Source organism: Eutrigla gurnardus (genome assembly GCF_963514095.1).
Source record: "Eutrigla gurnardus genome assembly, chromosome: 14".
NCBI classification, from domain to species: domain Eukaryota; kingdom Metazoa; phylum Chordata; class Actinopteri; order Perciformes; family Triglidae; genus Eutrigla; species Eutrigla gurnardus.
In genome coordinates, this window is record NC_139937.1 from 5213098 (window position 1) to 5235288 (window position 22191).

General features: G+C 42.9%; 1 protein-coding gene across 1 annotated transcript; it reads right to left on the minus strand.

The window, feature by feature from the left end:
- Positions 1-1678: 1678 nt before the first annotated feature.
- Positions 1679-21995, minus strand: LOC311024679 (uncharacterized protein). The gene is made up of 11 exons (XM_084027199.1): positions 21818-21995; positions 21532-21644; positions 21289-21435; positions 21010-21162; positions 19119-19231; positions 18767-18890; positions 17592-17684; positions 16831-16899; positions 11761-11814; positions 8577-8729; positions 1679-2043 (listed from the first exon to the last, which is right to left on the minus strand). Exons 1-11 carry the CDS (start codon positions 21879-21881, stop codon positions 1870-1872), a joined length of 1257 nt encoding a protein of 418 aa, XP_083883325.1. The 5' UTR covers positions 21882-21995; the 3' UTR covers positions 1679-1869.
- Positions 21996-22191: the final 196 nt, after the last annotated feature.

A 22191-nucleotide genomic window follows, 5' to 3' on the forward strand; every position in this document is an offset into this window, starting at 1 on the left:
GGCTTGCAGGCGAGCACCTGGTGGCCGGGTCTCTGCACATGGGACCCGGCCGGGCACAGCCCGAAGGAGCAACGTGGGCCCACCATCCTGTAGGCTCACTACCCGCAGGAGGGTTCAGAAGTGCGGTGTGATTTGGGTGTCCTGGGCGGGTGCCCCGGCGACCCAATCCCCGGATGGTGACACTAGCCATGGGGACATGGAATGTCACCTCGCTGGGGGGGAAAGACCCTCGGCTTTAGTGCCTAAGACCAACTGGGCTGCGTTAACGTTCCTTTACTTTATTTTGTTATACTTTGTATGTAGTTATTGTTTGCTTATGTTTTTTGACCATATTTGTTGTCTTTTGTAGGAAGAGGACACTTCCTCTGTGTACTCCATATGGACTCTGCTTAGTTTTCCTTTTTGTTGTGGTTGGGTTGAAGTTTATTATCGATTCCTGGATCTTAACATTTTATATTGAGGCCTTTTTAGAAATATTTGTAATTAAGTATTTTCAACAATTTAATTGAATTTAGGAGTTTTTGTTATTTCTCAAACTTATTTCTCCCCCAACAGTTCCAACCATGTCTGTTAATATTGATTATTTTGATTGTTTAAAATAAAATCTTTAATTTAAACTTATCACAGCAACAAACCTGTGTCCTGTTGTTTCTCACACTATCCGTGCACTTTCAAAGATTTCTTGGGGTTTAAAGTCCCCAGGTGGCGGTGTCTGGCATCCCCCCGAATTTTCCCGCTTTTGTGCCGCCCTGCCCTCACCACACGTAGAAACTACAAATTATATTGAAGGAAAAAAAACCCCACACAAATGGATACTTATTAAATTTGGCCAGTCAATCCAAATTCTGCCAAAGATCTCAAGCTATGACGTCCAAGGTTTCTAAATGTTTCAGTCTGAACTTTGGACCGAAACCAATAGTTGAGGATTCGCCCACAAACTCTTGATCTTCACCCCGCTGCCCTAAATTGTAAAAAATATAAAAGCATGTGAAAAGCATCGGTAGATGTGCTGTTCCATTATACTTAGTAGCCTTGTCTGAGAATTTTAGAAGGCAACAGTGAAAACCAGTTGGGGGGGGGGGGGATAGAAGTGAGAGTTGCCTGTTTCTCCGGTGTGAAAGGCTTTGTAGCAGCTACTTTGAACCGTCTTGCTGACAGAAACGCACGCTGCATAAGTTAATGTCAGCTTCTCTCTATTGTTGCCTTGTTGAGTCCAATGAGCTATCAAAACATGGGGAAAATACAAAGCAGGATCATGAACATTCACACATGAACTTTGGAACCGTGAGATGTAAAGATGGCATTGACTGTTGGCAGACCTTGTTTTCTAATAGTACTCCCTTCCTGTTGAGGTATTTCTCTCTACTGCCGTCTGAGAGGAAAACACTGCTGCTGTTGCATTGAGGCGCTGGAGTCATTGACATGCAGCCATGCCGTGTGCCTTTGCTTGTAGAGACCGTGTGTGTGTGTGTGTGTGTGTGTATTCATGAGGTTATGTGTAGGCACACCTTGTGGATGCAAGAGGTGAAAACAGTCAAAGGTGTTTCCCTTTCGCTGCCGGTGAGAAGTAAAGCTCTGAAACTAATTTCTTTCATCAACATCAGTCAAGGAGATTAAGGGAAGCGTTACTCAAATATGCACTCAAAGCATTAAGCATTGAACAATTCAGTAGAAGAGATCGGGTAGACTGCAGCTTTTTAATGCCACTCTTTTTGTGCACCTCACTTCAAATTTCATCATTGATAAACTAGTGTGAAAGGATAGTCAGTACAAAAGGCACGTACGAGAGTGCACTAGAACATTTTAACTAGAGGGAAGCATGATGGGGGGGAGGAGAAATCACAGCGTAAAAGCAAGGGGGGGCTGTGATCAGTGTTCCATGGGTGCCTCTGCTGCATCCTCCTCATCATCACTACAGGGTTCGTAATCTTCATCCAAGAGTGGGTCTCCCTCCTCTGCCTCCAGCTCTCCTCCCAGATCGCTCAGCAGATGCTCCACATGCTCCAACATCGGCTGATCGTCACATCGCAGCTTGGTGTACAGCTGAGGAAGAGGGAGAGGAAAACAAGGATGATGCAAGTATCAAACGGGCTCGTAAGTAGACTGGAAAAATGGACATTTTAAATAGAATGTAGGTTATACAGCAGACATGAAGTGCAACATGATATCACAGAGGAAATACATGAAATGAGATAAGGAGGGAAAAGCTCCTCCGTCGTGTCACTGAGGAGAACGGTGCATCACCACGGCATCGGTGAGCTGCAGCCCTGAGGTTTTAAGTCTCCAAGTGCTGCTTAGTCCGCCTCAAATTTCCAACAGCAGCTGCATTCCGTCAGCGAGGCCGTCACGCTCGCAAAACACCGGTAAAGACTTTTTGTCTTTCATTTGGCAAATCAGCACATTTGATGCACCGTTCATCCGCACGAGAGACGAAAAGACCATTTATCTTCCTTTTTGCTGTTGCAACATGAATGCATATATGGTGATGTGGCGCACATGTGCACGTACACACACACAATCAAAGTTGCTATCTCAGTGAAATATGGCGTGAAGGAGAGAGGATCATTTATTTATTTTATTTTTTTAAGTGCCGTTCTCAAAGCAGCCAGCACATTTATCTCTGTAAAATACCCAGCTTGTGTGTAATTACTGAACTCGAAGTGGAGTTGTGTGATAAAACTACTGGAGCTACCACCAAGGACAGCAATGCATAACACTGTGTGTCTGTGTGTGTGTATAGTACGAGGAACTGATGCAGCGATTTATATTTATGCTTTTCTTTCCAGAAACCCAACTAGAGAGAGAATGAGGGCAGAGCGGGGAACGGTTTATTAGATCTCACAATATTATTCTATTTAGTCCAACATGCACAAACACGTGCACACACACACACACACGCACACACACGTGCACACACATGGTCCCCTGAGCTTGTGGACAATGAGCAGCTGAGTGCCATCATTCTCACTAAAAGTGTAACAAGGCCAGGAGAGTGAAGAAGAGTGTGTGTGACTGTTTTACCCCAGGACCAGTCTCTAAGCAACAGCAGGTCCTGACAGGAGACACGCAGTCCCATGGGAACTCATTTGGAGTGTAAGAATGTGTGCAGTGTGTGTGTGAATGAGAGTGTGTGTGTGTGTGTGTGTGTGTGTACATATTTAAGTGGATGGTGTCTCTGCAGGTTGGCGCTCCAGGGAGGTGGAGCGTGACCCAGGTCCAGGCACAGGGTCTGATACTGGGGGAGATTTGACCCTCTTATCATCCTTAAAGCAACACACACACACACACACACACACACACACACACACACACACACACACACACACACACACACACACACACACACACACACACACACACACACACACACACACACACACACACACACACACACACACACACACACACACACACACACACAGGGGGGAAAAGAAACACTGATTTTCATTCTGCAAACGTCACTCTGGAACGCCTGGAGATGTTTATCCACAACAAGCACTCGGAATAAAAGTTGGGTTTGCTTTACAATAGACTCAATACCCCACAATAATTGCACACTGCAGCCTTGGGTAAGACGAGGAGGGTGTCTTTCATATGACTTGCATGAGAGAAATTCAGTGGACGTGTGCAAAAAATAAATAATACAAAATAAAGAAAAAACACTGTCCTGCACTACTGAATGCTATTCGGAGATTGCATTCGTACATGGTGATATTTCCTACGAATCAATAGCATAGTGTGTCTGCGGGGATATGCTGTGATTATTCATTGTGATGCTTTCAGCTAGCTAAACATACAGGAGCTATTCTTTACACAATCCACACCGAACGCTGCTGAGATCAGCACCGCCGCCGCCGCCAGAAACACGGGCATTTCTCATTTACAGCAGCCTATGTTTTCTCTTCTCACTTTCACGGCCCAGAGAGCTGCCTGGAGCGGGAGGGAGAGCGAGCGCGTACGTGTGAGTGGATCTAATTGTATAATTCTTTCACGGTCCACTTTGCTCTACTTTCAAGCCCTCAGTCACAGGCCCGATATCAGGAATTGACCACCATCGGAACAACTCGCCAGCACACGCACCGATATTCTACGCCGGCACGAGAAGCCCACGGACACATCTGTTCTCACCGTCTACTCCATCAACTTTTTAGCCACGTTAGCGCCATGGAAACCCGTCGGCCGATCCAAGAACTATGATTTTGACTTGTTTCAGAGGGAAAATATCATGGCAGCAACCGGATGCAATGTAGAAATGGTGTGATGATATTAGAAGAGGATATATTCTTATGACTTATTTCCTCTAATGCACCATGAGCACAATTTCTATTGAAATATCTCAGTATTTAAGAGGGAGTTGTTCATGGTGCCTTTTTGTGATTCTCCAAGTTCTCGAAGACCATCATCAAAATTTAACTTGGCTAAAGACCTGCTGAAGGACCAACATTACCATCAGCCTCAGATGTAGTTTGTGTTTAGTGCTAATGCAGCAGCAATGTATCCAAATTAAGTTATAACTGTCTTTCTCTACTTTTAAATGCATTTTTTCTAATTGTTCATTTTGATGTCCTTTGCTGCTGAATCTTCACCCGGGAAACCGTCAATGTTCTAAACCGGGAAACCAATTTGAATCTTGATTCTTCTCGGAGTTTCCAGAAACCCGATGTGAAATAAATCAACATGGCAGATTTCATCATGAAGAAACTCTTCCAGAGAAGAGCTAGCTAGTTTGACTTCATGATAATGACAGTAACGGCTCCAATCCTTGGTAAGAGAATTGAATGGGCCTATGGATTTTAATACAAAACAGAATTATGTTCACTTTCGGTGGACAATGCAGTGCAAGTGCTTCTGGGGTTGAATGAGTTCTCACCCTGTTTATGGTCATTGTATTGCAGCTTATGAAGGGCTTTCTGCTCGATTTAAAGATTACAGACTTTTTAATGAAAAAGTAAGAAAATAATACATTTACAAATTTGACATTTGAGCCATCTTTAATTAATTTCTTTCTCTACAAAAACGTAATTTCTTTAGCTATATAGAGTGTGGGTCGCTATAGATTATGTGTAAGTGCTATCTTTCGTGTGATAATAAGCAATAATGTACCCTTCTTACCTAAATTGATTCTTTCCGCCTCATTTTTGACAGAATCCTTTTTCTTCCTTTTTAAAGAAACACTGATTTTATGGTGAAAGCCTAATCATTCCATCATTGTTCACCTCCTGTTCCACACCTAAGCTTTACTTCCCCTTTCATTTCACCTCTTCTTTCATTTCATTCTCTAATGCCTTCATTCTCCCGGCTCGTCTTCTGACCGTTTTCTCCTCCCGTACTCTGTCTTCGGCTCTCTGTCGCCTGCACTCGTACGCTCTCACCAAATGACCTTCCCGTCAAGGAGACAGATACCTCTTCATACTTTCACATCTTATACTTGAACTCGCATGCACACAAGCGCGTCTACCATTTTGGCAGAGGACCACCGAAATCTTGCCCTCCTCTCAACTCCCCCCCCCCCCCCCCAACCCTGTTTCGACCAAACACAGCACTCCTACCGCATGTCTTGTCATTAGTCAGAGAACATTAATCAGATGAATTGTTTCGACACATTCTCCTCCTCTTTTGTCTCACTCTGTCATACAAACACACACATGCTTCCTCGCCGCGTGGGTGTGACACTGGCTGAGATTAGACCTTCTTGAGTGTGAACATGTCGCTGGAAGTCTCAAGAGGGCTGATTGCAAACTCACACACGCACGCACAGACAGACACGCACAATTTAACACTTCAGTCCTCCAGTCACATCCTGGGAAAAAGGCATTAAAACTACATGACAAGCACAGCTCGGACCAAGCCTACCCACAATATGTACGCATGGGATACCCCTTCCACCACATCAAATAGTGAAGCTTTTGACCTACAGTTGCCCTAGCTGCCTCTGTGCACGCGCACCTGCACACTCGTGCACCCACATAAATATAACATTGTCCTCTGTGCATACACTGCAGATCCTTCTTCTATCGCGCCCTATCTCTGGCTGGGACTCAAATTACATTTCACGTCCGGTTTACTATTGATTTTACCCTCACCACTATTGGCCAGCTCCACCCCCTGCACCCACACAATCACACAAACCGTCCAATCGGTTCCCTTCCTCGCATTCCCTTTCATTCTCCCACTCCTGCTCCTCTCCTACACTTCTTTCTTGTCCTCGCAAGCCATCCATTGCTCCCCATCATTCCTTTTAATAGTATCTCAGCTGAATGCACCGTGTATGCGTGTGTGAGCGAGTGATTGAGAGGGAGCGTGCGGGCGGGCAAGTAACGTTCACAGAAATTACGGATAATGAAGACATTTCTTAACATATAATTAGATATGCAAGTTGGCACACACAACCAGAATTAAATATGTGCATCCACATAAGGTGCACCTACGCATAACCTTGTGATTTCTCACACACACACACACACACACACACACACACACACACACACACACACACACACACACACACACACACACACACACACACACACACACACACACACACACACACACACACACACTCTTAGCAAAGTCATAAAGTATGCAGAGAAGTGGACTGGCGCCAAAACAAGCCGTTGGGCTTTGAGGCCTCATTTCCATGTTGGAGCCCATTTTAACTAGCAGACGGACTCATCCTAAATAATTAACACTCACAGTGACTCTCGGAAACAAAGACACTGATAGAAAAAAGAGAGAATCTGGACTACACAATGTACAGATGCACACGTATATGGGCTAAAGCTGCAAGATGAGGAATTAAGTGAACCACAGGGGGCTGCTTTTTCTCCACACTCCACATCACCTTTTCAAGGTCTCCATGCATTTGCTTCCCACATTATCCTGCGCCTGTTGCTTCACTCACTCTACAAAGAAACAGCGTTGCTGTTTACTTGTCATGCTCTGATGACTCAGCCAATTCTTTTGTAGGCCTTTCACCTTTTTATCCCTGCTTGCTTTCTTTCTCTCTGTGCAAAAACAGTTAAGTAGTTAATTCTTCACATTTCTCAATTTCCATTTCTTTTTCCTCAATTGATTTCTTCTCTATTAACTCTCACACTGAAAGCTTGCAGCTGAAATGTACTCTGTGCCTTCCATCGTTTCTTCCATTCTCCCTCTTGGCAGCTCAAAGCCCACCTTGCTCCCGTCCCAGTGGATGCTGGTTAGACAGGCCTGTCACTAAACCGTTGGCCAGAGACACGGGCATCAATATACCGCCACTCTGCTGCCCCTACTCATCTGCAGAGGAACACGATGTGGCGGGAGAGCAGGCGGGGAGGTGGGGAGGTGAAAGGGAGAGGAAAGTAAAGAGAGAAGAGAAAAAGGGATCGTAGGTGGGGCCTGCCATCTCGCAGTCTGTGTCTGATTTACAAGCCTATTGGATTTTAGACTAACATGAATCACGGCCCCAGAGAGGCACTGCTCCCTGACAGAATGACAGAATGAATGAGACACATCACTCCGAGTGTGTGAGCGTGTGTGCGGGGGAGCGGGGAGAGAGACAGCGGTATATTTAAACCTCTTTGAGATCGTACTAAAAAGACATTTCTGTGGCAACAAAGCAGCTTAGTTAGAATCCTCCCATGGTCACAGCACTGCATGTACTCCGTCACCGACACGAACCGGTCCTTAGGAGTCTTACCTTTTGTGACAGAGCAGTGGATGTAACTAGTTGAACCCACAGTTGGTGTGCACAGTGGTGTAAGAGTTTTCATATCATCTACTCAAGTGTCAGTACCAAAAACCACACAATATAAATACTCAATAGCATGTCAGAGTCCTGGATTCTTATTTGTACTTAAGTAAAAGAACGTGGGTTTTATCAGGAATATCCTGATTATCAGGATGGTAGCAAAATAAAATGCACATAAATAGTCCCAATGGTATATTATTATTACGTTATATAATTCCATTATTATAACTCATGCATTATTATATAAGCAACTATTGTTGGTTCAGGTGGAAGTTTATTACTTCATAGGGCTGCAACTAAGGATGTTTATTATGTAATAATCTACTAATTATCTTCTTGATGAATCCATTAATAATAAGCTGGTTTATGAAACTAATTCAATATTGAGAATGTCCATCACAATCATCAAGAGTTCAAAGTGACACTTTCAACTGTTTTGTCCAACCTGTTCCAATCTCAAAATCATTTAGTTTCCTGCAATTTGAGAGAAAAATTGTCACATTTGAGAAAGTGAAACCATAAATATTCTAATGTTTTGCATTTTTGCAAGAAAAATGGCTTCAATGACTACCTGATAAATCTAACTAGGAAATATGGAGTAAGCAGGGCTTATAGTTACTAGGAATTATGGTTGTCAGATAGATGTAGTGGAATAAAAAGTACAATAATTCCCTCTGAAATCGAATGGAGCCGAAGTATAAAGTGTCCTGAAATGGAAATACTTAAGTAAAGCACCACTAAATCAGATTTTAAATTTAGGTCATGTACTATTAAAGGATTAGTCAATAATCCAGTGGTGTTCATATACGTGATGAACCACAAATATGCCGTTTATGATCAGTATTACCTTCTTAGCATTGGTCAGGTACGACCTGCCTGCCTCCGTCAATGCCTTCCGCTCCTCCGTCTCCTCCTCCGTCACTTGTCTTCCCTCGCTTTCTTGCTGCTCCTTTGCCTTTTCCAGCTGGAGGTAGCACACCCAGCCGGAGAGATACCACACCTGGGAGGCACAGAGAGAAGGGGGGGGGGGGGAGAGATTCAGACAGAGAGAAAGTGTTCTTTGTTGCAGTAAGTGAGCTGTGACTAGGGAAACAGATTTGTAACCCTCTGCATGAAATCTCACATCCTTCTTTGACAAATAGGGTTCACACACACAACATCACAGAGACACACAAGCGATCCATCTCTCCCATAATAACTGTCAACCTGATCAAATCCTTGCATATACTGTACTCATTTACAAATGATGCATGCACATGAATGTGTGCACTTCCTGTAGCGACACAGTTCATTCAAACCTGACTTTCTGACTCTCACCATCTGCCACTACCAATTTGTTATCTTTCTATAGCGGAAAAAAAAGCAATTACTTTGTTGAAATGTATACCAAAACATAATATAATAAATAGAAAGTAAAATCCCTCAGGCAAATATCTTTTCTGCATTTCAAATAATATACTTACATTCTGTGTTGTGTACAATGTTACTCATTAATTTAGAGGATAGAATATTGTCCTTTCTATCCGAGTCTTAAGTATTTTATTCTACATAATTCTACCTCGAGATGAGTTGTGGAGGAACAGAAGTACCACGGCCCCGGGGCCCGTCTCAGAAAGCAGGATTAGTGGGCTAACAAGCTAACTTCGCCTTGACTCTGGTTTACTGATGACTATAATTTCAGTGAGATACATCGCCATGGTAACTTTAGCTCTGAACCACACCTGCTCCAGAGAAGCTTATGTTATGGCCATTAAATTCAAACATGTAAAGACAGGAATCCTCAGGAATCAACTCCCTGGAAAAATAAACTGCATCACTGTTAATTAGAAATTATAGCCAGTCTTTTTCATGAAAGACTTTCTCAAGCATCATGTAGGTTCAATTCCCATATTTCACACTAGACCCACGGTATCATGTTATTGTATATGTCGAGCTTTAGCTCCATGAATTATGCTATAAAAATGACACATCACATAATCCTGTTGCTTCCCAGAATTCAAACAGTGGGTGGACGAGGTCTTTTAACTGTAAGTTAGCATGCTGAAACACACCACATCTTTCTTTTCTACAGTCACACTTTCTTTCTCCCACATAATTACGTACAGTGTGCTGTGCTTGCTCTTTCAACCCTAAACACGATCAGATTCCACTCTCAGTGAACTTGGAGGTGTGTGTGCGCCTCTCATCTAAGGCCAAAGATCACCCACCCACCGTTCTTCAAGCACCAAGACACAAATATTCACTTTATTCATTATTCATGGAGGGCAGAGGCTGTAGAGATCTGCACCTCTGCCAAATAAACCATTTAGCTAACAAACACATCAAGGCATAGCACACGGAGTTCAGAATTGCCACTGAGCAAGCCGAGTGGGTGGCTACCCCCTACAGCCATACTTATCAGAACAACAGCAGCACTGGATAAATGTAGTAATGTTGCAGAACCGGCAATATGACATTTATATCATTGAACCATTTTCTGTGAATGCCGAATGTGTATATTGTGTGTATCGAGGAGAGGAAAAAGTGAAATGGGGTCACTTTAATACAACATGTTAACTTCTTCTCAAACGAGCAGCACTTCATGTCTTCAAAACAGCTCGAACAAGGCTGTTCAAATTCTTTACAGATGGTCCACAGTGAAATTATTCGAGATGTGGTGAAGACGACGTCTCCCTCCACACATTCAAAATTAAAAACATGAAAACAAAGTTGGCTAATTAAGAATCCACTCTACCCGAACGCAACCTCAGACAGAAGCGCACATAATAAAATAAACTCTGCGTCTGTCAGTCAAATCACTGAGACTATTGTCATTTCAAAGTAAGGCACATCTTAGCTCCCATATGGTGCTGCTGAAGGAAGAACAAAAGCATCATGAATCAACGGAATACCTTTGAAACAGGATTTGCAAGGAACTAGCTCAGTTGTTTGTGCAGACTTAACATTTTATAAGTAACGCTCCAACATTGAGATATGCAAGAGCCAGAAGACGACGACGAAGGCAAGGATGTAAGAATAAGACAAAGAAGGGGGAGAGCGGGGGGTGCAGAGGGCGTAGTCCTCACCATCACCACTATGACTGTCATTAAATAACTGCAGTGTGACCAGTCCGGACACATTTTGACCATTAGGACTGGTGACTCGGTGCATGTGTGATTGGCTGAAGGGCCCGCTCAAACGGAGTGTCACAGCTGTACGTCTCATGGAGCAAGTTTAAAAGTTCAGCCCCGCGATGGCTGCTCTCAATCTGTCAGCTCGGGGGTGTGGTGTGTGAGGCTGCGCCTGAGGGGGAGTGGTGGCGAGAGAGAGCAGGAGAGAGAGACTGCCATGCTCTTCAATCTGGAATGAGTGGCTCACCTTCATTTCATCTGCCACTGGCAGTGAGGATTTGGAGCCCAATGACAGCACATGCACCCATTAAAGCACAGGAAATACTGCCATTTACGTTTCTCTCTAATAAGTATTCATATTCTCAGGTGTGTGAGAGAGCACACAGAGGTTGGGGGCAGGAGCAGCAGGAGCAGCAGGAGCAGCAGGAGCAGCAGGAGTAACTAAGTGCCTACATACGAACACATACCTCCTCCAGAACAGAGAATCATTGACTAGCCTGGTAATTATACAAAAAGCATGTTTGGTTCAATCAGCATGACACTGAGTTCATGTTAACTAATTACTTGGTGTTAAAATATTTCGTTTTCTTTTGCTCAGGCCAAGCAGGAAGGGCAAGCTGTAGTAGCTGTAGTAGTGGCTGCTGTTAGCTGTACGTTTTTTAACCACGATTCAAGAAACATGCAGATTTAAGATTTGATATTATCCACACACCATTTCTCTGTTGCTTTTTCTTCATGAATGTAGCTCGGTAGCTAGCAAGCTATGTGGACATTCTCATCCCTAATCCCTACAAAGCTCTGATTGGTTGATTGTGTCCAGAATTCACATTTAAACATTTTCAATGAAATCCCATTGGCTTTTTGAACCAGTACAATGCTCATTTGTGGGGTTTACTGCTGGGCCGTTACTTCATTGCTTACCTGGACAACTTCATCATCCTCCTCCAGAAGACCCTCCAACACGTCTACCGCCATCTAATGCACAGACATAGGGAGAGAGTTGAAATCATCTTCAACGTCAGAGGACAGTCATACTAGAAAATATCAGAACACACACACACACACACACACACACACACACACACACACACACACACACACACACACACACACACACACACACACACACACACACACACACACACACACACACACACACACACACACACACACACACACACACACACACACACACACACACACAGGCAGCTCCATCAGTCACAGTGATCAGACGGTCTGATAAGCGTCTATGAGGTCGGCGTCCCATACACAACGCCATCGATACCAACAAGACAACGGACATGGCCGTCGATACACAAACTCACCAGTGCTTATCGCACAGTCAATAGTCACTATAGCTGCTCTGTTCGATAGCCCTGTTAATCCATTTAGAGACATTGACGGTCAATGGATTGTTAACCGGTACCACTCCACAGGGAGCAAAATAAACTTAAATATCAGCCTGACTCATCGTCTCGATCCCCCCCCCACACACACGCACACCCTATCCTCCCCTTTTGAGGTTTAAAATGAATTTAATGTTAGGTGACCTTTGCCATATAGCATTACTGTCTGGATTAGATTCTGTGGGAAGTTTCTATTACAGAAAACAGACCATGACTAAAGAAGGCTGTGTGTTTGGTTTGTTCTCCCCCTCTCCTTGTGGATTATGTGGTTGTGGCTTGTACGTGTGCGTGTGTGTGCGTGTGTGTGCATGTGTGTGTGTGCATGTGTGTTGGAGGCCCCAGGTGATGATATATTGATTTTTGTCAACTTCAGGTTGGAGGCGACTGTTAGCCAATCACCCGTGGTGAAGGGCAAGAATAAAAGACAGGCACAACGCTGCACGCTCTGACACACCGCTGCACGGTCACACACTTTAACAAAGCTACACACAACAGTGAGCACAACAAGCAGCACTTGTTTCCTGTTAAGGCGGCCTTATTAGCCGGAGAGCTTCCTAATTTTTTTCCACTCCCGCTCTTCGGAGTACCCTTCTCTTCATTAAGCAGACGTGCTTCCAGTGGCGATAGAGAGGTCAGCAGCTTGCGTAGACTGTGGGAGAGTCAGGTTAATTGAGAGTGTGAATTAAGAGTGTGCAAATGTGCATGCCGGGGAGGTTGATTGCTCCACCAATTATCAGCTGAAAAGCCATTGTCTTTAATTAATTCATCGCTGATTAAAAATACACAAACAAAAACACATAATCCCAGTTGATGATGAGTGGATTCATGCCCAGCGAAAAAAAATGATTTTCATTGTATCACAACATTGTGACAGGAAGACACACGCACAACCCCAGAGATACACACAAAGCGCAGTAATTCAACCCAGGGAATAGATGTAGGAGATAGGAGTAAAGATCTGTCCGGGTATTAAACAACGGATAGAACAGGCAGTTTTTTGGGGGCAACAAAAATAGAACAAGAGATATCTGGGAGCCAGGATAAGCAGCAATGATAACCATTATATCGTCTCCAACTGTACTCCTTCCTAACGACACTGGTCAACCCAGGGGCGAGTGATTAAAGATTCAGAGATTTTTAAGCCGCTTCACGCTCTAAACAACAACAAGATTAATATTCGGTGAAGATAAGGGGAGGGGGAGGACTACGAAGGAAAAAGTGCGAAAACTGGAAGGAAGGGCACTAAAAAAAAGTATCTTAACAAACAATGCAAAATGGGTCCGTGAAAAACAGCGGTGCAGCGCAGACACACACACACACACACACACACACACACACACACACACACACACACACACACGGGGCAAAGACAAGTACATGCTGTCCTCTTTATTTCAAGACCTGTTAAAGTTAAAAAAAAAAAAAAAAAGCAGCACTCTGGGAGGATCTCATTTATAATGGCCATTGTTTGTGTGTGTGTGTGTGTGTGTGTGTGTGTGTGTGTGTGTGTGTGTGTGTGTGCACACAATCTTCAGGCAATTTTGTTTAACAGAATCATTTTACCAAAGCGCACTGCAGAGACAGGAGAAAGACAAATCACTTTACAAGCGAGGGCAAGCCGTATCTCTAACACACAGAAACTCCAACAAACGCACACATGTGTGCACGAACGGGGACGTCTACACTAAAGTAAATAAATCCCGGGGATGTCAGTGGCAACTGTACTCGCAAGCAACATTGGAAAGTACAAGCTGTTCTCTGTCGTGAGCTAAATGTGAGAACAGAAATGTTCAAGGAGCAGCATAAACGCAAACAAGAATGACAACGACGGGGAGAGTAAGAGCCGTCAGCTGCTGTGCCAACTTCACAGAACAGACACCTTAATGGTTGTCAGGGGAGGCCGTCTGCCCGTCTGTCTGACGGTCTGTCTGTCTGACTGTCTGCCATGTGGCAAGTGAATTAATGGTGATAATGGGTGATTATGATGGTAATGTGTGGCGCTGTGTGTTTGATTGTATTTCTCATTTAAACATGAAACATGTCAGTATAATAAAGCAGGAATTAAGGGATACAAATAATAATTAATAAAACATTAAATAATATCTTGATTAGTTGTTTATGCTTCCTAATCTTTACTATTAAAATTAAAGAAATTATTGAAAATCCTCCTCATACTGACTGCTTAGTCCAAAATTCAAAAGTATTCTGCAACAATTACACAAAGCAGAGAAAAGCAGCAAATCCTCACATTGGAGAAGGATGGTAAATGACTTAAATAACAGATTGTCAAAGTTATTTTTTATGGTCCAACCAATACTCCAAAACCCAAATATAGTAAAACTTGATATGAAAAAGAGAAAAGCACCAAATTCTCCAACCAGAAGGCTGAAGCCAGTAAATGTTTAGTATTTTTGAGTGACAACGTTTCATATTTCATCCATCAACCGATCTATTAATTAACTACCGGTAGCTGTTTCAAACAGAAGTGGTTCAGACACATTTAAACAATGTTCCCTTCAGAGTTGTGTCACTTATCCTGCTTCCAAGCACCCCTGGTGTGTTTCTACTAAATTCCCATTACAGCTATGGAAATCAAAGCCAGATTTGTATGCATTCAAAGGTTTCTCCTCAAAAGACCTTGAAAAGCAATTTTTGGTGACTTTTTCCCCCTTCTAAATTAAGTGGCACATATCCACGTCTCACTGAGACAGAAGACTGAAGAGGGGAGGAGCCGTTCTGAAATGTTAGTTTACAAGGATGTATTAGCCTGATATTATCATTTATGCACAACGCATTCCTACTTTGGGTTTATCATTGTTATGCTGAGGCTGCCCACCGGCACTGAATATGTGACCACCTCTGTTAATGTCACGACAAATTAATCGGCTTGAATGAAAAAATCCCTAAAAAAACTTTCAAAGGGAAAAAAAGGCAGAGGTGCCATTTCAGATAGTAAAGGTCACATGTTCAATGTGTGAGATTTATGTTTGAACTGTCACATGCAAGTCACAAACAATACGATGCCATCTACCTAACAGCCTTTGGGGGGGAAACACCTAAAGGCCATTTCTTTGTGATTTAATCTGTCGCCATGCTCTACAGCAATTTTTTTTCCAATAACTACATGATAATATAATGCACCAAGACAAGTTGGCCAATGGTTGCACACTGTTATTCTGCCAAATGCCTAATTTGCTCCAATTCCAACTCAAACAAACACATTATGACCAAAAATGCATTCATCAGACAAAAAGGCGTAATCTCCAACAGAGACGGAGAAATGTTTGTTGGTAAAGAACAGGATAGTTCTTCCACAACTTTATAACTATTATCTACCAGAAGTACCCGTTTACTCTATGAAGTTACAAGAAACACACAACAAAATAAAATCTTTATTGTGTTCTTTGGTCTATATATGAATCAAAATTTCAAAGCCGTGGCTCCGTTTGAAGGACCAAACTAAATATTCATCGGGGAATAAATACAGGCACTTTGGCACCATGCTAAGAAGGTAGCCTTCAAACTGATACAGACTGGAAGCACACAACTTTACAGAGAGTTTAGCAGTGAATAGATTTATGGTCCACGGGGAGAGATATTGAGCACAAAAATGAATGAGTGTGCGTGGGTGTGTGACAGAGGAGGAGAGGAGGGAAAGAAAAGAGAGGATGTTCCTATCAAATCCGGCTAAGTCCCAGTCTGGGAGAGACGGACAGAAAATAGCTTGCGTCTACTCCACGTCCAATCCGTAAGCTCAATTTCCCTCAGAAACGTCTAGAAGCAAATATGACCAACCTTGGGTTTGGCATACGTGTGCATAAAGCAAAATAAACCACTCAGAATGTGTGGACTTTTCCGTTTCGGGCTTGATGACACCAACAGGAGGATGAAGACAAACGACATGTCAGAAACTGTGGACCGAGACGCTGTCATTTTACTGACACACCTGACAGCCCAGCTCTCTCTCCCCGTCACACACACACATACACACACACATACACACACATTTACACACATATACACACACACACACACAGTGAGGGGGGGTGGGGGGGCTGTCCTCATTTCCTGTCAGTAATAACCATAAACCACTCAACAAGAGTGAGCACAAATTAATCACTGGATCACAACAGGAAATAGCTGGACTGCTGTTGGCGTGGCAGTAATCGCAGAAAAAGACTTCAAGCGTTAATGACTGTTTGAGGTTTTAGCACCGAACTGACGCCACTAAAATCAAGGCCATTAATACTGGAAATTCATGAGTGATCTAGAAGTGTGCCGCATCACAGATATGGCAGCAATTCATCACACTACAGCCCCCCCCCCGTCTTCACATCCCTCCTCCCCTGCGTGCCCCCTCACCCCTGTCCCCTCTCTGTAAATACCACTCTTTAATTATTGAGACTGAACTCCAGAGGGGATGGGGACCAGGCGTGGCCTTCCCACCTTCAGTGCTATTCACTAGAAAAGAAAGCACACAAACGCATGCGCCACCACACCATACACATAAAACTGCCAGGCCGCCCCCCCAGCATGAGAAATACACCGACCAGCAGCAGCACAGTGAAGGAGCACCACATTTTACCTCATATTCCTCAGACTCGATGAGCAGTTTGCCTGTGGTGACTCGAGACTCGTACGGAGGGATCTCATTCTGGAGAAGAAAAAGAGAACGCCGTCACCTCGACAGTGTTTACCAAACATAGTTTTTCCCTTTGTCCGATAATAACCCGATCCAATTTCAAGGTACAAAACACTCCCGCAGCTATATGTGGCTGTTAATCACAGGAAAGTGTGGGCAGTGTGAGTTCCGATCAACCTGCTCCTGAAGATAAGAGTCATAACAGCGGTGCCACCAGGATTTTAGTCTCACATCATCACCTCGTCCCCTCTTATATCATATTTGCTCAGTATTTGAATGCTGAGAATGAAGCTCGGGTGCCGTTTATTTAGTGTTATTTACGGACCGTCCTTACTTTGACATTACAGCCCTTCCTTTTGCCAAATTCCTAACAATAATTTGCTCAAAGAGTGTGTATCCTTTGTACTTTCCTGGTTTCGCCTTGTGCTTTCATACATGCTCTGTCTTTACGCCGACACACACACACACACACACACACACACAAAAGCAAAGAGGTTTGTGAAGAATTTGTTCTATCTTTTATTTTTTATTATCCCTCAGTTTTATTATCTCTTACTTCTCATCTCTACTGGTGTCCTTATGTCTGTGCTCACTGCAAAGCACACTGTGACAATCCCGTTAGTTGAAAGTGCTTTATAAATAAACCGGGATGTTATGAGCGTCGCTTGCTGTCAAGAGAAATACTAAGCACAGCTCCAACTCACCTGCATGTCTTCCTCTGTGCTGGAGGACGCTGCACACTGTTTCTGGGCAGGTAGCCACACCGCCACACTCTTCAACAGGTATTCTTTGCCTTCCTGGAGAAAACACAACGCATAGATGTGTAAGTTCAAACAACATCTTAGCCTGCATATATACACGTAATATATGTACGTGGAGACACACAAAACGACTAAAAGGAGAGAATTTAAATAATGAATGCTTCATAGATGTCAATGGTCTTTTGGTTAATTTGAGGTCAATTTTAATATTATTCTTGTAATTATTACCAGAGCACTCCTAAATAGATTAAATGTGGGCTATACAGTGTGACTGGAGCCAGCCTGACCCCTACAGTTTACAGCTAGTATTACAGATCCACATCAGCCCTACAGAACTTTTGAGAAAAGTTATATGAGAAGAAAAGTACCTTTCCATAAACAATGCACTGCCTATGATCATCCACAGATGTCACTGGGGCCAATTTTCTAAATAGTTTTACCTATTATAAGAGAACTGCTCATACTTGAAAATCCAACTAGTTTTATTCAACTCAAAGATAAATTAGTGACCTTGTGAGTTAGGGAGTCAGTTATCATGAGTTGCAAAATCTTGCCACTTGAAAAAGCCAAATGGGACGCATTTGTGAATATGTTCTATTTCTCACAGAAAGGTTTCATCCTCAGTGTTGTCTGCCTTTAATAATAGTTAGTAAAGCAGTGATATTTTAAATGTCTTGAAATTAAATATATTAAAAAGTATAATAATAATAATAATAATAATAATAATAATGACTACAAATAGAGATATTAATAAGACATTCTTCCAAACTCACTGTCAGATGTTTTATGCTGCAAAGCTCTCGTGGCATCATTCATTTCCAAATTGAGTCCAATAGGCTGCTGCTCTCTCACTTGTCAGATGACCTCAATGATCTACCCAGTAATTGACATTCCTATCAGCATGACCTGTCTGTGTGTGTGTGAGTGTTAATGCAAGTGTCCATCTGCTGATTAATGGCATACAATTCAATTTGCTCAGAATAATTAACTCAGCAGATTCCCGCTTTAATGTGGCGATAACTCATCCTGTGTGTACGTGTGTGTGTGCGTGTGTGCGTATGTGTGTGTGCGTGTGAATGTGTGTGAATGTGTGTGAATATGTGCGTGTGTGTACTGACCTGGTTTCTGTCTGTACTGAACAGGTAACTTGCCATAAGCTGTAGAGCCTCAGGGTTGTCATGGTGATACTGTAACGCTTGCTCAATGAACTCTCTGCACTTGTCTGCAGCTCCCTCTTCCATGCTACACACACACACACACACACACACACACACACACACACACACACACACACACACACACACACACACACACACACACACACACACACACACACACACACACACACACACACACACACACGCACACGCACAGGGGCAACGTGAGAACGACAAATCCGAGTCATCACTAAAGCAGTCACATGAAATGGGGTTATAAGTATCAAAGGTGTAACTGGGTGTGCTCTAGTACCAGAGGTCTGTGAGGTAAATCTCAGCCATGGAGCAGTAAGCTGCACAGACATCCTTTGCTGTGGGGAGCTGGGTGTCCTCATCCGGTGAGGCAGCAGCTCCGGCCTGATCCTGCTTAAAGAGCAAAGAGCAGATAGCTTGAAAAGGTAGCAGAAATGCAGGACAGGAAAACACCTTCCCTGCATTTCCACTTAACATTTTGACCTGTGACAGTTAAAAAGTCACAGTTGTAAAATAATAATATGAGATGATATAATAGATGTATAATAAATAGTGGCTGAATTCTATTTAGCTGCTTCAGGTTCTGGTGTGCTGGCTTACTGTCATTACTGGAACACTTGAATAGAATGGAGCCATCGTTAATGCTATTAGTGACAGCATTGCTTTTCCTACTATGACACGTCAAAATGTCTGTTGTGATATGGGCCTATTAAGATTTGAATTATAAAGAATAGCCTAGGCCTTTTATCTTTTATGTATAAATACTGTAAGAAATGTTATTTAAAATTACACCAATAACAGATATCTTGTCAATTAAATTGAAAAAAAAAATAAACAAGAAATTATTAGATGAATGCAACACCTTAAAGCTGAGCCATTATTAATAATTCTCTGGGTAATTAAATGATGAATTGAGCAAGTCTTGAAATAACTTTTGGACTTTTGATTTTCTACTACTGAACAGTGAAAACAAAACAAAACAAAAAAAAATGGAAAATTCAAAAGCAAAGTTATTCAAAAACTTAAGGACGCAAACTTCCATGGAAGAGCAGTCCAGTGAATAATCTTCACAAGAAGCTGAGAGAATGCCTCCGGTTCCCAAGTCAAGTCCTCGGCTGCAAACTCACTTCATAGCACTTCGCTATGCCTTACATCCCCAAATTAGCATATTAACATACACTTTGGAAATGATCAGAATCATCAGATAAATCCTCATGGACAAGATTAACGAATTTAAAAGGCACTCATAGGGAGAAAGAGGTTTGAGGGTTTCTTAGTGTTTTTTTAACGAAGTATTTTATTCTATTACATTGCGGCATGTAGCCAATGTGATAGTGTTTCAAAATAAAAACATTTGAAACAAGAAGCGGGGCGCGGGTTCGATTCCCGGTTTGGGTTCAGGTTCCTTCTGTGTGGAGTTTGCATGTTCTCCCTGTGTAAGCGTGGGTTCTCTCCGGATTCTCCGGCTTTCTCCCACAGTCCAAAGACATGCAGGATGGGGATAGGTTAATTGATAACTCTAAATTGGCCGTAGGTGTGAATGTGAGCAGTTGTCTGTCTCTACATGTTGGCCCTGTGATAGACTGGCGTCCTGTCCAGGGTGAACCCTGCCTTCGCCCAATGACAGCTGGGATCGGCTCCAGCCTGCCCATGACCCTGAATACAGGATAAGCGGTAGACGATGGATGGATGGAAACAAGAAGCTAATAGAATTTCCACAGGACTTCAGGTTTACATTGTCAGCATAAAATTCAGCATGTTGTGGGTTGGCGACTTAAATGTCACAAGGAATTTTCTAATTTCCTGTCATTTGTAAGATTTTTATTTATGAATTCATGAATAATGAGTGATGGTGGCACATCAAGTAACCATGATAACATGCACCGAGGATGTACACCACCATGTGATTAATTCATTGTGATCAGTTGACCTGACTCTGTTCGATAGATCTCTGTCATGACAAGGTGAAGTGTATGAATGTAATAATAGCTAATAGATAATTATTGCATATATTGTTCAACAGCACCCTCTTGTGAAGATAAATACCAAAACACTAGCATTATGTCTTAAAGCAAAGGCGTCGGAGCATGGAGGTGTATGGTGTGTGTGTGTGTGTGTGTGTGTGTCTGTGTGTGTGTGTGTGTGCAGTGGGGGGGGGGGGATGCACTCACTGTGGTCTGTGCTTGTTTGTCCAATGCAGACAGCAGGACTTGTATCCCCTTTGTGTAGTAGTTCACAGCCTCCTGGCCAGTGTGGATTTGTCCCAGGTACATGTACTTACTGTGGCCCACATCTGGGCTCAGCTCCACTGCACGCAGAAAAGCTTAGAGATAATCGGTCAAGGAGGCTCACTGCACTCAAACAGTTTGGATTATATCAGTGTTAATATGAATTGGCTGAGCTACTGGCATTCACCCTACAAAAAGAAAATAAACCTGGAGAAAGGATATTCCCTTAGCTTTCTCTACATTTCCTAGCTCGGAGCAGATGTGTCCCTGCATGTCCAGAGCTTGCAGGTTGGTGGACTCCACGTCCAGGGCCCGTTGACAGAAAAGGCCAGCCATCTCAAAGTCAAAACTGTCCATGCATTCCTCTGTCTGTACAACATAGGATCATATGACATTTAAAAACACATTCAAAGGGCATGACAGATCTGAGCCATGTCTTCGTTGTGGATATTTTGCCACCGTCACCTTTTCTAGCAGCTGTTTCACAGAGTACCTCTCAGCACTCTTCTTCTTGGCTTTTTCATGTACTCTTAGTTTCATCCTTTCTTGGGGGGACAATCCAACAAATCCTGCATCTGCTGTGGTTAAAAAAAAGCGAAGAGTCAACGTTAGTTTGGTCTAATCTGGTTTCGTAGAGTTGAAATCAACGCAAAACATTCATTAATTTCGTCTGTCCACTGTCTGAAACCCTAAAGTTACATACTGTAACGTTAAATAACAAGCAAGATGGTAAACAAATGAACAAAAATACTCTTTAGGCAGTTGTCTTTCCTCTTCGGCTTGGTTTTCTTCTTGCCCTTTGACTGTCCTCCCATAGTGGTAAAACCCCGTCTTATATTTGTACAATTTCTGTCTTCAAAACAGACTTTTTACAGTAGGTAAAGTATGCGTATTTCACACACGCGTGAAGCTGAGCTAAACGGGTATAGTACGCATGCGCTAAGCGGTGACTGGGTGGCTACTACGGAGAGTGGTAGTGGACATAATGCGAACGACCTGAAATACCATTATTTTACACGGGAGCACAGAAAAGAAGACATTTATACGGTCCGACATTGCGTTTTGAATTTCTGATTAACACTGAAGTAACGTTAAATTCCACATCTAATTGTAAATGTCTTCCTC